General features: G+C 45.2%; 1 protein-coding gene across 1 annotated transcript in view; it reads right to left on the reverse strand.

Annotated features, from left to right (window-relative positions):
- Window positions 1–6135: 6135 nt before the first annotated feature.
- The window catches only part of LOC142312412 (uncharacterized), a 47025-nt gene continuing 36985 nt past the window's right edge, over window positions 6136–16175 (reverse strand). Inside the window, exons 3-10 of the mRNA XM_075351349.1 lie at window positions 15909–16088; window positions 15704–15827; window positions 15523–15620; window positions 12808–12957; window positions 12540–12719; window positions 12334–12457; window positions 12138–12251; window positions 6136–9395 (exon numbers count right to left, since the gene is read on the reverse strand). Coding sequence (XP_075207464.1) covers window positions 8020–9395; window positions 12138–12251; window positions 12334–12457; window positions 12540–12719; window positions 12808–12957; window positions 15523–15620; window positions 15704–15827; window positions 15909–16088 — 2346 coding nt within the window. The 3' untranslated portion in view covers window positions 6136–8019. The remainder of the gene's footprint in view (window positions 9396–12137; window positions 12252–12333; window positions 12458–12539; window positions 12720–12807; window positions 12958–15522; window positions 15621–15703; window positions 15828–15908; window positions 16089–16175) is intronic.

The following is a 16175-nucleotide window of genomic DNA, read 5'->3' on the forward strand; positions in this document are numbered from 1 at the left end:
GAAAGTCCTGTGTAATTAGATGTAAATGATTTGCATTTTTTTGCATGTTTGCACGAGATGCAAAAATTGTGCCCACAGCCAAAAAAACCTGTGCAGGATAACCAATTTTTAGAGATGGCATTGTCCTTTTTGCTTACAACCAAACTGGGGGATAAAATATTGGCAAGATTAGGGGCTCTTCTGGCCACAAAATTAATTTTATTTTTAGTGAAAATCCGATTTAATAAATCATCACTAAGTAAAATAGGCAGATGTTTTTGTACTATTTTTACTATATCATGGAATTGAGGAGAAAAATTCGTTATAAACGTCACACCATTATTCCTACTATATTTGTTCTTATTTTTATTATTATCTCTAAATAAATCCGATCTATCTATTTCATTAACTATAATTTTTGCCCGATCTAGACACCATTTCGGGTAGCCCCTGTGTTTGAGCTTGGTAACAGCACAGTCCATTTCCACTTGTAGAACCTCTGGACAAGAACAATTGCGCTTTAACCTGATAAGTTCACCAAGTGGAATATTTTGATGACATGCGGAGAATGACATGAACTGGCCATTAAAATGGAGTTGGAGTCCGTGTCCTTATGATAAGGAAGGATCTCCACTACACTACCCTTCCCTATCAAAGTGACATCTAAATAATTGATACTGGTGAAATTTGTTTGAAATGTGAATTTGAGATTAAAAGAATTTTTATTAACGTTACCTCTGCAATCTACACCACCTCTCAATTTTTACTACCACATTTTAAGTGGACAATCTTGTCACTATCAAAATGAGTGGCAAAATGACAGATGCTGGTGGAAAGGGGAACAGGCGTGTTGGAAAAGGAAAAAAAGTTTTTGTCCGTGGGGAAGGTGGCAAAGCTACATTAACATCTGATGAAGATATTCCATCTTCCAGCAAAAGTAAGATGTCTACTACTTTCCGTGGACAATCCGATGTGCTCCCTTTTTTACAGAACAAAACAACTGGAACAAAGGTAGCACAAAAAAAGCACATGCTTGAATAGATATCAAGTGCTCCAACAAGTGCCCTCTCCTCCACCTCAACTACCGCATCCAAAAAAACCCAGTCCTCTGAGTTGTCATCCCAATCACACTTGCTTTCTCCCAGCTCTCAAGTCTCCATCCACCCTGCACAGTATGGTGGAACTGAGATGGCTGAGTCTGCCGAGCTGTTCAGTCACACTATAGCCTGGGAATCAGAGGTCTGCTCCCAAGCTACAGTGAGTACAGACCAGGAAATGGTCTGCAGTGATGCCCAGAACCTTTGTGACTCAGATTCAGGCCGTGATGACCAAGTTTCTGAGCATAATGTTGACCCTTATTCAAAAACTGTAACACCTGTTGGTAGAGACAATGAGGAACATACTGATGACGATGAGACGCAGATACCAGATTGGGATGACAACTTAAATATTCGGTCAGGGCAGGAAGAGGCTAGGTCTGAGGGTGAGGGGAGTGCAAACACAACGCTTGATGTGGAAGTTCTAGATCCCACCTACTGTCAACCCACAGTCAGGCACTCGAGGAGGTCAACAGAGGTGGTGGAGGAGGATGCAACTGACGACGAAGTTACCTTGCGCCTTCCTGGACAGAGGAGGAGTACTGGTAGCACGTCTACAACTGCATCCACTCTGCCTCTGAGCACTAGTCGGGGTGGCTCAGCAGGTCGCATGTCCTCTAAGCCTTGCCTAGCCTGGTCCTTTTTTGACCTTGCAAAGGATCGCCCAAATCATGTGATCTGTAAAATTTGTCGGGAATCTGTAAGTAGAGGCAATAACCTCAGCAGTTTGACAACTTCTTCCATGAATCGTCACATGAATAAATATCATATGTCCCAGTGGGAAGCTCACCGTGCTGCAATGCGGCCTAGCGGAGCGAACCATCCACCGCCTGCCCCTTCCAGTGCATCCGCGAGCTCTTCATCTTCTAGGACTGTGGGGACAGCTGTTTTCCACGCACAACTTCCCCCACTGTAACCGCAACAGGCAGTTTACTTGGTAGGTTGTCAGTTGGTTTGGAAGGTGAAACAAGTGCGGGTGTACAGCTCTATCAGACATCGACGGCACCAACTTTGGATGAAGGCAACATCATGTCTCCAACTGCACTTTCCTCACAAACCTGCATTTTTCCAGGGACACACTACTCACCACCATCTCCACACAGCAGCCAGATCTCTGTCCCTCAGATGTGGACAAATAAAAGTAATTTCCTCCGACCCATGACAAAGCTAAGAGGTTGACTTTATCCCTCTGTAAGCTCTTGGCTACCGAAATGCTGCCTTTCCGCCTGGTGGACACACAGGATTTTCGAGACCTTATGTTCGTCGCTGTGCCCCAGTACCAGATGCCCAGTCGCCACTACTTCTCTAAGAAAGGTGTGCCTGCGCTACACCAGCATGTCGCACACATCACCGCTTCCTTGAGAAACTCTGTGTGAACGGGTGCATTTCACCACCGATACTTGGACCAGTAAGCATGGACAGGGACGTTACATGTCGCTGGCTGGGCACTTGGTAACTATGGTCATAGATGGTGAAGCATCTGCTGCACAAATCTTGCTGTCCCCATGACTTGTGCGTCAATCCTCTGTCTGTCCAAGTTCCTCCACTGCTTCTGCCTCCTCAACCTTGTCTGGGTTCTCCACCTCAGCCCCAAGCCTGCCTGGTCAGGCCACCAGCGTTGTAACTGCGCACAAGGAATCACGCACACCTCATTACTATGCTGGCAGCAGAGCGCAACGGCATCAGGCGGTCTTTATCTTGAAATGTCTTGGAAATAATAGTCACACAGCGGCTGAGTTGTGGGCAGCTCTGGAGACTGAGTTTGGTAAATGGTTGTCTCCACTCAACCTGCAGCCAGGTAAGGCAGTGTGCAACAATGCTGCAAACCTGGGTGCAGCCCTTCGCCTGGGCAAGGTGACACACGTGCCTTGTATGGCTCACGTGTTGAACCTTGTTGTCCAGAAATTTTTAACACACTATCCCGGCCTAGATGGCCTTCTGCACAGGGCACGAAAACGGTCTGCGCACTTCCGCCGTTCAACCGCCGCAGCTGACCGACTTGCATCGCTCCAGAAGTCTTTCGGCCTGCCGGTTCATCGCCTGAAATGTGATGTGCCGACACGCTGGAATTCGACCCTCCACATGTTACAGCGACTGTGACAGCACCGCCGAGCACTGGTGCAATACGTCATGATGTATAGCCTGGGCCAACGAGATGCAGAGGTGAGGCAGATCACCCTCATGGAGTGGTCTCAGATCAAGGACCTATGCACCCTTCTGCACAGTTTCGACATGGCGACAAATATGTTTAGCGCTGACGATGCCATTATCAGCATAACAATTCCAGTCATTTTCATGCTGGAGCACACGCTAAACACTATTCGAAGTGAGAGGGTGGTACAACAGGAAGGGGAGGAAGTACAGGAGGATTCATATGCGCAAGGGACAACAACATCACCAAGGTCCAGACGTTCATCATCACCAAGGCGGCAGGCATGCGACCATGGGGGACAGGGATCAACAAGGGCGCATGGTAGCAGGGAAAATGTTGAGGAAGGTGCAGGAGAACATGAAGAAATGGAGGAGGAACTGTCCATGGACATGGAAGACTCAGCGGATGAGGAAGACCTTGGTCAAATTTCAGTTGAAAGAGGTTGCGGGGGAGATGTCAGAGGAAGAAAAAACGGTTAGCACCTCTATGCCACAAACACAGCAAGGACTTGGTCCGCATGGCTGCGCAAGACACATGAGCGCCTTCTTGCTGCACTACCTACAACATGACACTCCTATTGTCAAAATTAGAAGTGATGATGACTACTGGCTTGCCACACTATTAGATCCCCGGTACAAGTCCAAATTTTGTGACATAATTCCAGCCATAGAAAGGGACGCACGTATGCAGGAGTATCAGCAGAAGCTGTTACTCGATCTTAGCTCGGCTTTTCCACAAAACCACCGTGGTGCACGGAGTGAATCTCCTAGTTGTAACTTGACAAACATGGGACTGTCTCGTCATCAACAGTCTAACCATACCAGCAGCACCGTATCTGGTGCTGGTATCAGCAATTTTATTGAATCGTTTCATAATTTTTTTAGTCCATCCTTTGCAAGGCCACCAGAGACAAGAAGTCCGACACATAGTCAATGGCTGGAGAGGATGACAAAGGAGTATCTCCAAATGAACATCGATGCCATGAATTTGCAAATGGAGCCTTGCTCATTTTGGGCTTCAAATCTTGAAAAATGGCCTGAGCTGTCCACTTACACCTTGGAGATCTCGTCATGTCCAGCTGCCAGCATTGTCTCAGAACGTGTCTTCAGTGCTGCTGGGTGTGTGCTGGCAGATAAGCGCACGCGCCTGTCCACTGACAATGTGGACAGACTAACGTTCATCAAGATGAACAAGTCATGGATCCGCAAGGACTTTACTACCCCTGTGTCATCCTTTGGAGCATAAAGGCTTGTGGATTTGGAATGTGCTTGACGCTAATGTACCTGTCAAGTTTACAACTGGGGCACAAGTACTGCCACTGAAAGAGGTGTCTGTGTGGGCCAATTTTTGGAAAAAAGGGAGATTCCGCTTGGAGTAACCCTTGCTTGCAGTGTTTCTAAAAATGATCCTAGATGAACAGATCTGGGATCAGCAAAGACTTTGCTACCTACCCCGGTGTCATACTGGGGACGGTTAAGGATGGCGTATTTTTGAATGTGCTTGATGCAAATCAAAACATCCTGTTTGCAACTAGGGCACAAGTGCTGCCACTGAAGTGGTGTCTGTGGGGCCCAATTTTTGTAAAAAAGGGAGACTCCGCTTGGAGTCACCTTGCGGTGTTTTACATGATTTTAGAAGGGCATGCCATGCCTATATCTGTGTCTCGTCCTCTTTTTCCTCGTAACGCTGTTTTGGTTTCGCATGAGAATTTGTTCTTGTCACTTTCCCATGTGTTTCTGTTGTGTTGTGGGTTGTTTGTCACCTTTTGGACACCTTTGAGGGTGTTTTCGAGGTGTTTTTATGTGTTTGTGATTGCCTCCCATTGTTTCCTATGGGGTTCGAGTGGTTCGTCAAACCGGTTAGCTGAACTGAACTCGAACGCGACCTCCGTTCGACGAACCAACCACGACCGGTTCAATCATTTCTAATCCTAACCACTTGATCTAGCATCGGTGTGCTCGGGTACACTCAGTGCTCGGCCCAGTGCGAGCTGCTTGCAGTGTTTTATTGGCTTTCACGGGGAGGTAAAAACATTGTTATAGGATGTATTGTGTACAAGGAAAATAAACACCCTCCCTCCCCTGGTAATAAATGCTCTGTTTATGGCCGGTTGCATGTGGGCGGAGACCCAAACTGCCCAATCAGTGATTTCCAATGGGGTTAGGACAAGTCCGGTTCCCGAACTGAACTTTATTTAAAGTCCGACTGGAAAAACCCGGACTTCAACGGGTCCGTATATCTCTATGTGTGGGTAGCCCCACAAAAAAAAAATAATCTCTTGGATATCAGACAGAAAAAATCCTTTAGTTTTTTTTTATTACAATTATCCTTTGTAAAGGAATCAGTTTTATAACATCAAAAGCCCAATTTATGCGGGGGTCACTTCTGATTCATGAAGAGGTAAATGCCTCCTCATGAATCTGGAGCGTTTGACGAGTGGCATGTGCCTCCTTGTGCCCTGCTAGAAACTTTACTCCCATCAGACACTGGATTGAGATTTCTGGCATAGGGAACACCACAGCTCGTCATGAATTAAAGGAGCTATGCTGTCACGCCCCCGTCCCACCTAAGCTCTGCGAATTTTAGAGTGAAAATGCCAAATCTTTTCACAATGTTCCAAATTTTTGTGACAGTTTTTTTTGGCATAGAAGTTTGGATAATTTGGGAACAGAGCGTCTTAACAACTTCCACATATCTAGAATGCAGTGTAATTCAATTCTCCCCTCACTATTTTTTTGCAAAATGTCTACAGTTCTGCGCCAACTCCAGAGGTTCTGAGGCAAAATCATCACATCTACACAATAGAGAAAGATAGGCATGAAGAATATATATTTTACAAGCATTTATTAACAAAACAACAAGCTTTGAAATGCAATTATATACAATGTGATATACTTAAGAGTTCCTATCTCCAATCTGGGGCTGCGCTTTTTAGTATATAGAGCAGTGGGCAACCTAAGATTAGTGAATTATCTAAATATAATCCAGTATCAAAACCTTTCACAAATGTTCCTAAAGGCTCTCAAAAAGGCTAACAGTATGCCAGCTAAAAAAGAAAATGAATATTCACTGCTCCCCATGCCATACTCCTGCCCACCTCTAGGCAATGAAGCCAGCTCCAACCAAGAAGTAGGCGGTATTATTAGCATGGGGAGCAGCGAATATTCATTCTCTTTAATATCGGGTACACAAGATTACTAAGCCGCCCGCTTACTCCTATGACTGGGCGATCACGTGTGTCTACTATTAGACATTGAATATTCACTGCTCCCCAAACCCACAATCCCGGCTGTGGGGAGCAGTGAACATTCTGGCAGCTTACTGAAAGAAAATGTCCGTAGACCTTGAGAGCTAAGAAGACGTTGTAGACAATCCGTTCCAAGCAAAGACTGAAGTTTATTCCGAGATAGCAACAGAGCAGATAAGACAGGTTATGCGGCAGTATGACACACGCAGGTGTCTTGCAGAACAGCAGAATTAGCAACAGATGAAGAAGTGTCCCCCAAAAGGCGTGTGGGGCTCTTATACATGTTACACAAAGGAAAGCTCATACTGCAGAGAAAGGCGTATAAGTTGGAGAACAAAGAATATAATGATACATCATGACATTATTTACGAGCATTGCGATAAAAACTTATTGGATTCCTATGGGCCTCCATACTTTTCACTAGTTCAGCCATGTTGTCATTGCTGACATTTCTGATCCCTGAAGGCGCCTCTACTTCACATAACTCTTCACACACTGACAACTCTATTGACAACTTAATTTCTTTATCAATTCAATACACCTGCTATTCATGACGACACATCAACATCTATCAAATGACGCAATTGTATTCTTCTGTTCGATTTAACCTTTTTTGGACCTTTTCTTACACTTGCTAATTACACTGATGTCATCTCTATCTCCTCTCTGGGGGGAGAACTCTAGCCAGTGCATCTCATTAGCTGCAAAGTTAGTTTGCTCAAGTCTTCCCTGTTAGATACAACATGGCTGCTCAGCACATTATGGCTGACTATTCTCTAACACTTACGTCTGCGTGTAACTGGGGGCACGTGGCAGTAATGTCATGTGCTTCTCCGCTTACATGGTGAAGTCACTTGCGAGCATCAGAAGAGAACAGTGTGCACCGGGAGAGCGGAGGGATGGGGAGTATAATCATTTATTTTCTTATGTGTGCAGTGTGATGGGGAAAGTTATACCAGAATGGGCCCAAGATGAGGGCTATATATACAAGAATGGGGACATATATACTAGGACAAGAACCATATATACCAGGATGGGGATCATATATACCAGGATGGGATAAAGATTGGCAATATATATACCAGGATGGATATACAGTATTCACGAGGATGGGAGACACATCAACAGTACCTGTAAGGGGCCCAGGATGGGTGACATCAGTATAGAATTGGGGGATTTTATCCCAGTAACAGTGTCACTAGCAGATCCCCCCCCATAACAGTGCTTCATGACCACATTTTTTGTGTCAATCTTTTTCCCTATATTCCTCCTTCAAAACCTAGGTGTGTCTTATGGTCCAAAAATACAATAAGTTTAAAAAGAAATAAAAATTTTTTTTTCCCTCACAAATTCTTACTTGAGCAATTGTAGCCAATTTTTTTATAAAACCCTTTGAATTATAGTACATCATGATGGCTTCTCCTGTGTGAATCATCGGACAACAGGATCTGATTAGTCTTAAAACCATTCTGAAAGCAAGAATGGCTACTCCGCTCTGTTGGTTTTCTGATCATCGGCAAGACTTGATTTATCAGTTAAACATTTCAATTATTCACAACATGAAAAAGGTTCCCTTCCCTGTGCGGCTTCTTCACATGTTTAACAAGACCTGATTTACTAGTAAAACATTGCCCATATTCTGAACTTGACAATGGCTTCTCACATGTGTGAGATCTTTGATGCCTAACAAGATGTTCTTTCCGAATAAAATATTTCCCACATTCTGAACATGAAAACGGCTTCTCCCCTGTGTGACATCTTTGATGCACAACAAGAACTGATTTCTCAATAAAACATTTCCCACATTCTGAACATGAAAATGGCTTCTCCCCTGTGTGAATTTTATGATGTTTAATAAAACTTGATTTACTAGTAAAACATTGCCCACATTTTGAACATGAAAATGGCTTCTCCCCTGTGTGAGATCTTTGATGCACAACAAGATCTGATTTCCGAATAACACATTTCCCACATTCTGAACATGAAAATGGTTTCTCCCCTGTGTGAAATCTTTGATGCACAACAAGATCTGATTTCCGAATAAAACATTTCCCACATTCTGAACATGAAAATGGCTTCTCCCCTGTGTGAAATCTTTGATGCACAACAAGAACTGATTTCTTAATAAAACATTTCCCACATTCTAAACATGAAAATGGCTTCTCCCCTGTGTGAGATCTTTGATGCACAACAAGATCTGATTTCTGAATAAAACATTTCCCACATTCTGAACATGAAAATGGCTTCTCTCCTGTGTGAAATCTTTGATGCACAACAAGAACTGATTTCTTAATAAAACATTTCCCACATTCTAAACATGAAAATGGCTTCTCCCCTGTGTGAGATCTTTGATGCACAACAAGATTTGATTTCTGAATAAAACATTTCCCACATTCTGAACATGAAAATGGCTTCTCCCCTGTGTGAAGTTTCTGATGTCTAACAAAGTCTGATTTCTGACTAAAACATTTCCCACATTCTGAACATGAAAATGGCTTCTCACCTGTGTGAGATATTTGATGCACAACAAGATTTGATTTCCGAATAAAACATTTCCCACGCTCTGAACATGAAAATGGCTTCTCCCCTGTGTCAGTTTTTTCGTGGATATTAAGATGTAATTTCCTGGTAAAACAATTCCCACATTTTGAACATGAAAATGGTTTCTCCCTTGTAGGAGCAGTTTCGTATTCCACATCCCTTCTGTAACTTTTATTTTGCTTACAATTCTGTGATAAATCAGAATTTTGGATTTGTTTGAAAAGATCAGATGATAGAGATTTCCTAGGAAGGACTGAAGGTATATATATATCTGGGACAACAGCATGCTCTTCATATGTATCATGTGGGATCCTTTCATCATCTGTTATAAATTCTGAAGATATTAGAGATCCATCTGAACTCCCAATACAGTCATCTGCTAAAAATAAACACAAAGTCATTAATTTTTAATGATATTATCTTGAAAGTACATTTAATTTTTTTAAACCATAACATCAGAAATTAAATTAGGGAAAAATTATTCTGAATCTGTTGTCCAATATCGAGATCTAAAGGCCCCTTTACACGCTACGATTTATCTGACAATATGTCGTCGGGATCATGGTTTTCGTGACGCACTTCCGTCGTCGTTAACGACGTTGTTGTGTGTGACACCTACGTGCGACTCTGAACAATCTTAAAAATAGCGAAAATCGTTGATCGTTGACACGACGTTCAGTTTCAAAATATTGTTCGTCATTTGGAACGCAGCAGACATATTGTTACGTATGAGACCCTGCCAACGACGAACAACATCCACATGACCGCCTTGATCAAACAATATCTCGCTGAACGATGTAGCGTCGTTTGTGAGATGGGTACGTGTGACCGCTACAAAATGACTTATGAGCGATCTCGGCAAATCGTAGCAACGATCTGGGTGTGTCACGTCGCTAACGAGATCACTAGCGATATCGTTGTGTGTAAAGCGGCCTTAAGAGATACATCTTTGTTAATTCGGCTCTCCCATTCCTAGCACCAGTTCTCTGGAATGTGCTACAGTAAATAATCTGATTGATTGTCACAATGTGACTGCAGGATAATGAGGGATAGGGGGCTCCTATACTGTCCCTCACACTAGGGGACCCCAAGCTATTCCTAACCTCTTGATTACCCCTGAAGATGGAGATGCTGGAGTCTCATGCATTACTAGTCTCCTGACTAGATATAATCTGTAATCACCAAGGGAAGGAAGGAGCAGGATTATGATGGAAATACAGATTAAGACAGACGGGAATCATTGCAAACTCACAAAAATAAACAGTGAGAGGCTAAGGAGAAAAGCAAGAGCAGGAAGGCAGCAACAAAAATGACAACAAGGGTTAACACAACAACAGCTCACAGTAATAATGCACAAAAAACACCCATAAATCTGGATCACAACACCTCACCAGATCAGTATAGGTAAACTATAGCTGGCATTAATTAAATAGTCCAGCCAGCATATATAGAATGGCAGCAAACAATACTTTTTCCTCTACAGCATGTGATCACAGACATTTAACAAGCAGCCCAGCAGAGAATAACTCTTACTAGCCTGCCCAAGCCTGTGGTTTGATGCCTGCGGCTCCCTGCGCGGCTCACAGACAGCAGAGAAATTAACATGCAAAGTACCAGAGTCTATCATTTCAACAGATCCTGACGCTGCCATGACAGTTGGCAAAACCTGCAAGCATCTCCTTGAAACATTGATCCACAACATAGACAATTTCAAAGAGGTTTTTTCCGAAGACGAAAATAAAATAAAGACAGATGCTGAAAACTCAACTGGTTTGTCTGGGACTGTAATGCTGATGGCCTATCCTAAAGCCTGCTTTACACGAGTCGAACTATCGTGCGATAGCACGGGTGATCGAACCCGTCCCCGTCGTTTTTGCGTAACGGGCAAATCGCTGCTCGTGGCGCACAAACTCGTTTAACCCCCGTCACACGCACTTACTTTCCGGGTAAACATCCCGCCCATCTCCTTCCTTCCATTAAACCGGCGGGTGCCGTGGGACGCAGGTAAGCTGTCTTCATCGTTCCCGTAGTGTAACACGGACCAACGTCTGATGCCACAGAAACGATGAACAACCTGCACCCATGAAAATAAACGATATTATGAAAGTTAACGACGAATACACGACTCACGATTTGTGAGCGATACTGCGTCGCTCGGAGGTATCACACGAGACGACGTAGTGCGCTGTGCCGGATGTGCGTCACGAAAACCGTGACCCCGACGACATATCGCATGATATATCGTCTCGTGTAAAGCCCGCATTAGGCTTTGTAACCAAAGCAGGTAGCAGGTCTTGCAGCCTGTACAGATAAACATTAGGATTCAAATTCATCAAGACCAGTGACGTACACTGAAAAATTACGTCAGGGACTGGAGTGAGATTTCTGGCATAGGAAACATTGCAGTTTGTTATGAATTAGAGAAGCGGTGGCATTTTTATTATTATTATTATTGTTTATTTATAGCATTTATTTATGGCATCACACCCTTCTTCTGGCCAAGCTCTGCTCATTTTGGCAAAGCTGGTTAAAATTTGCATGAACAAACAAACACACACACACACACACAGCCTTTTGTCACATGATGTGTTGTAAAAAGGTCCTTAAGCAGTCCTATAATTGGCATATAAACACTGGGGCCACTAGGATTATGGGGGCCCTGTGAAATTGTCCAGTTTTCTCTCCCTTTCCCCTAATGCCAGTCCTGCATGCCAGCCTGTGTCCTGTTCAGTTCATTTAGACTCCTGCAATTAAGAGATCTTTGGTTACATCATGTCACATGACTTTGAAATCATCAAAGTTCCTTAAACAATCAACCTTAGAATACAACTGATGGGGTCACTAAGAGAGTGGGGTTCCTCAGAAATTGAGTAGTTTGATTCCTCCCAACTCCTGACTGTAACTAGGGCTTATTCTTGGAGTAGGGCTTATATTTCAAGCATTCTCGAAAAATCCCATAAAGTCATGTTAGGGCTTATTTTCGACATAGAGAAGACACTAGAAGCAAACAGCAGAAGAAGCAGAAGCAAAGAAAACACAGCTGAAAAAAAATCCAGAGCAGAAAGTCTAAAAATATAAACACAAAATTAGTGCAGAAAGTACATGAGTAGATATCTCTTACAGGATAGAGCTGGAGGAGACACATCCTGAGGAACATCGGGATCTTCTTGTTTACAGTCCTGTGGGAGAAGAGGACGGGGATCTCTCTCTGGTGTTGTCCTCTTACTGGATAGAACTAGAGGAGACACATACAGGGACTGAATTCATTCCTTACATACAGATAATTATAGGCCGTGTGTATTTAGTCCTGCTTTTACCTGGTGATGTGAGGGGCTGGGGAACCTCCATCATGACGTCCTTGTACAGATCTTTGTGTCCTTCTAAATACTCCCACTCCTCCATGGAGAAATAGACGGTGACATCCTGACACCTTATAGGAACCTGACATATACAATGATACCGTCACCCCCCGATCCCTTCATAGCGTTACTGTATAATGTCCCAGCATTCCCAGCAGTGTCACCTCTCCAGTCAGCAGCTCAATCATCTTGTAGGTGAGTTCTAGGATCTTCTGGTTATTGATGTCCTCATGTATCGGGGGGTGAGGTGGAGGCCCCGTGATTGGGCTCAGGGGTCTTCCCCATCCCTCAGACACAGGGGCCTGACAGCGCTCACTAGAGGTCTTCTTCACTACTGTGTAATCCTGCTTATGGAGAGACACAGTAATAAATCTCACTACAGACATTTCCAGAGTCCTCACCTCTCCAGTTCTGTCCATCTGTTATTCTCACCTCTCCAGTAAGCCGGAAGAGGATCTCTAGGGTGAGGTGTAATATCCTCTCCGCCATCTTGTCCCTGTCCATATCCATCCTTGATACGTCAATCTGGAGAATCCTTTTATATAGAAGATCTCCACTGAGAGGATCCAATATTGTAGGGACCTGAATGGGGAGAAGATGACGATGTAACATCATACAGAATCCGCTGTAATAATACAATTACTGGAGATAACTGTTCACTAGATAGGGATGATTGCCGCACTGCCATGAGGAGTCCAGACTAACTCTGCTGCCTCATGACAGTGAATGGATCCTTTGGGGGTTTCATCTGAATCATGTCATTTGAAGAATTACATGTAGACCTGTCATGCTAATAGGTTGAGGAGAAGGGACGTAGCCTCACTGCGCCCTGAACCAGGCTTATCCAGAGAGGCATGATTAAGTGCCTACCCAGTCATCACTAGGGCCTCTGAAATTGGACTTTGTTGACAGTAGGCACCAGTTACCAATGTGTTCCACCAAGAGGCTGTGTATCATGAGACAGATGGGGTGGGACCACTGCCTCTAGAGAAGAACAGGAAGGATAAACCCTGTCACTTACTCTGAGCAACCCTGAGCTCCTCGATGTCCCAAGACAGGTTCTTTCACGTCGTGCGACAATCACGTGTCTTACCCTAACCACAACCGTGTCTAGTGAGCAGGGCAGGAGGAACACTAGTCCTCTTTTATGATAATGACACAAAAAGAAAACAACAGACAAAAGGAAAAAGAAACTGCATTCCCAAACAACAAGTGGTAAAAAAGAGGGATGCAAGAGAAATTAATAAAAAGGGAGATGATCAATAGGAAGACACCAAAAAAAAATTGCAAGCAGCAATCTCCAGGATCAAATTAAAAAAAATTCTCTTTCCATGGCTCACACCTCCATGCCAGCACCATGGAAAAGCAAGTTATCCATGGCAATTACTAAGGTAAAGTGGTGAGTAGTTATACCAGGGAAAGTTCAAAAATCAGAACAGCTGAGACAACTCAGGATGGTAAGCCAAGAAAGATACAAGGGTCCGCATAACCCTAGCAGCACCAGCACAAGGATCGTCTGCACAGCTAAGTGGAAAACAAAGCAGATCCAAGTATTGCTGGCTTGCGCGGTGACCTTCTGACCCATGGGGTAGGCGCGACCTCTCTCTGTCTGATAACCTGGTGTCGAAACCCTGATGTAAGTTTTCAGTGTAGAGAACGGGATAAATGTGATCCAAAAGTCACAGACAGATGGAAAAGTCACATCTATAATCAGCTCTAATCCTGCTGTGGCGCCCCTGAGGCTTCAGGCGCCACAGGGTACTGCACCTCATTTAGGGTGTAGTACTTATCCTGGGTCCAAGGAGGGTCGGTACCGGTTCCACCAACACACATACACACAGTTACAATGGGTTGCCCTCCCGAATGGGGACTGTACCAGTGTCGCATCACAGTAGGGGGTCACTACAACGGTTGGGTTTACAGGACACCACCGCACCAGGGGCTCCCCGTTCCACAGGAGCTGGGACCCAGGGTCAGGGTGAAGCAACCACCAGGGGGAGTCAGGAGCCTACAGTGGGAAGAGCAGGTTGACCTAGTGAGAGTAGTGAACAAGTGGAGGGTACTGCACCTCATTTAGGGTGTAGTACTTATCCTGGGTCCAAGGAGGGTCGGTACCGGTTCCACCAACACACATACACACAGTTACAATGGGTTGCCCTCCCGAATGGGGACTGTACCAGTGTCGCATCACAGTAGGGGGTCACTACAACGGTTGGGTTTACAGGACACCACCGCACCAGGGGCTCCCCGTTCCACAGGAGCTGGGACCCAGGGTCAGGGTGAAGCAACCACCAGGGGGAGTCAGGAGCCTACAGTGGGAAGAGCAGGTTGACCTAGTGAGAGTAGTGAACAAGCCAGTGGCAGCGGCTGGAGGCAACAGCTTGGAACACACAACACAATTACAAAGGAGGGAACAGCTCTAGACACGGAGCACAGCGGATGTGCCGCGAGGCAGCTCTGTGGGCCAAGGCGTTTGAACACGGGCACTGGGGAGAAGCAGGCGGCTACTTCCACAGGACCGGCGCTGTCGGCGTACAGAACCCTAGGGCAGATATACTTCACGTTGTCTACCAACTCTGCAACGGTCGCAGGAATGGCTAGAAGAGTCACCGGAGCTGTCCCACCGAGTCTTCAGCCAAATAGCATATAGGATCCGGGGTTTAGGTCTTGGACCAGCCCCACATTGGAACCGCGCTATCAGCATACAGAATGGGACACTTTACTGACACCGGGATCCCCAAGTGATTCACGCCACGGGGATCCAATACTTAGCGCACCAAAGGAGTTAGGGCTCATAGACTGACATACACCAGATCTGACCTTCCACAGAATCGTTATTGGCTGGAGTCCATCGTGGCGGAGAATGGTACTCTGGGGCAGTGCCTGAACTACCAGTGAGTAAAAGACCTGGAACCGCAGCCCCTGTCTCTGCTTCTCCTTTTCCGGCGCCAACGGGGACCACAACCACCCCCGTCCGTCTTCAGTCATCCTCCCTGAGGTAACCCCGCTCTGCCTGTGATGAGCGACACCATCCCAGCGGCGACCTTCACCACCAGCCACGGAGAGGTTAAAACAAGACTGAGCACAAGACCTTCACAGCCATCTACACATCATAGGGAGATTTCATGTCACCTTCTCTCCATCTACCTGATGATCCTGAGGAACATAGGCATCTTCTTGTTTACAGTCCTGTGGGAGAAGAGGACGGGGACATCTCTCTGGTGTTGTCCTCTTACTGGATAGAACTGGAGGAGACACATACAGGGACTGAATTCATTCATTACATACAGACAATTATAGGCTGTGTGTATTTAGTCCTGTCTATTACCTGGTGATGTGAGGGGCTGGGGAACCTCCATCATAACGTCCTTGTACAGATCTTTGTGTCCTTCTAAATACTCCCACTCCTCCATGGAGAAATAGACGGTGACGTCCTGACACCTTATAGGAACCTGACACATACAATGATACCGTCACCCCCGATCCCTTCATAGCGTTACTGTATAATGTCCCAGCATTCCCAGCAGTGTCACCTCTCCAGTCAGCAGCTCAATCATCTTGTAGGTGACTTCTAGGATCTTGTGGTCATTGATGTCCTCATGTAACGGGGGGTGAGGTGGAGGTCCCGTGATTGGGCTCAGGGGTCTTCCCCATCCCTCAGACACGGGGGCCTGACAGCGCTCACTAGAGGTCTTCTTCACTACTGTGTAATCCTGGTTATGGAGAGACACAGTAATAAATCTCACTACAGACATTTCCAGAGTCCTCACCTCTCCAGTTCTGTCCATCTGTTATTCCCA

The sequence above is a fragment of the Anomaloglossus baeobatrachus genome, chromosome 5 (genome assembly GCF_048569485.1).
Source record: "Anomaloglossus baeobatrachus isolate aAnoBae1 chromosome 5, aAnoBae1.hap1, whole genome shotgun sequence".
Classification (NCBI taxonomy): Eukaryota; Metazoa; Chordata; class Amphibia; order Anura; family Aromobatidae; genus Anomaloglossus; species Anomaloglossus baeobatrachus.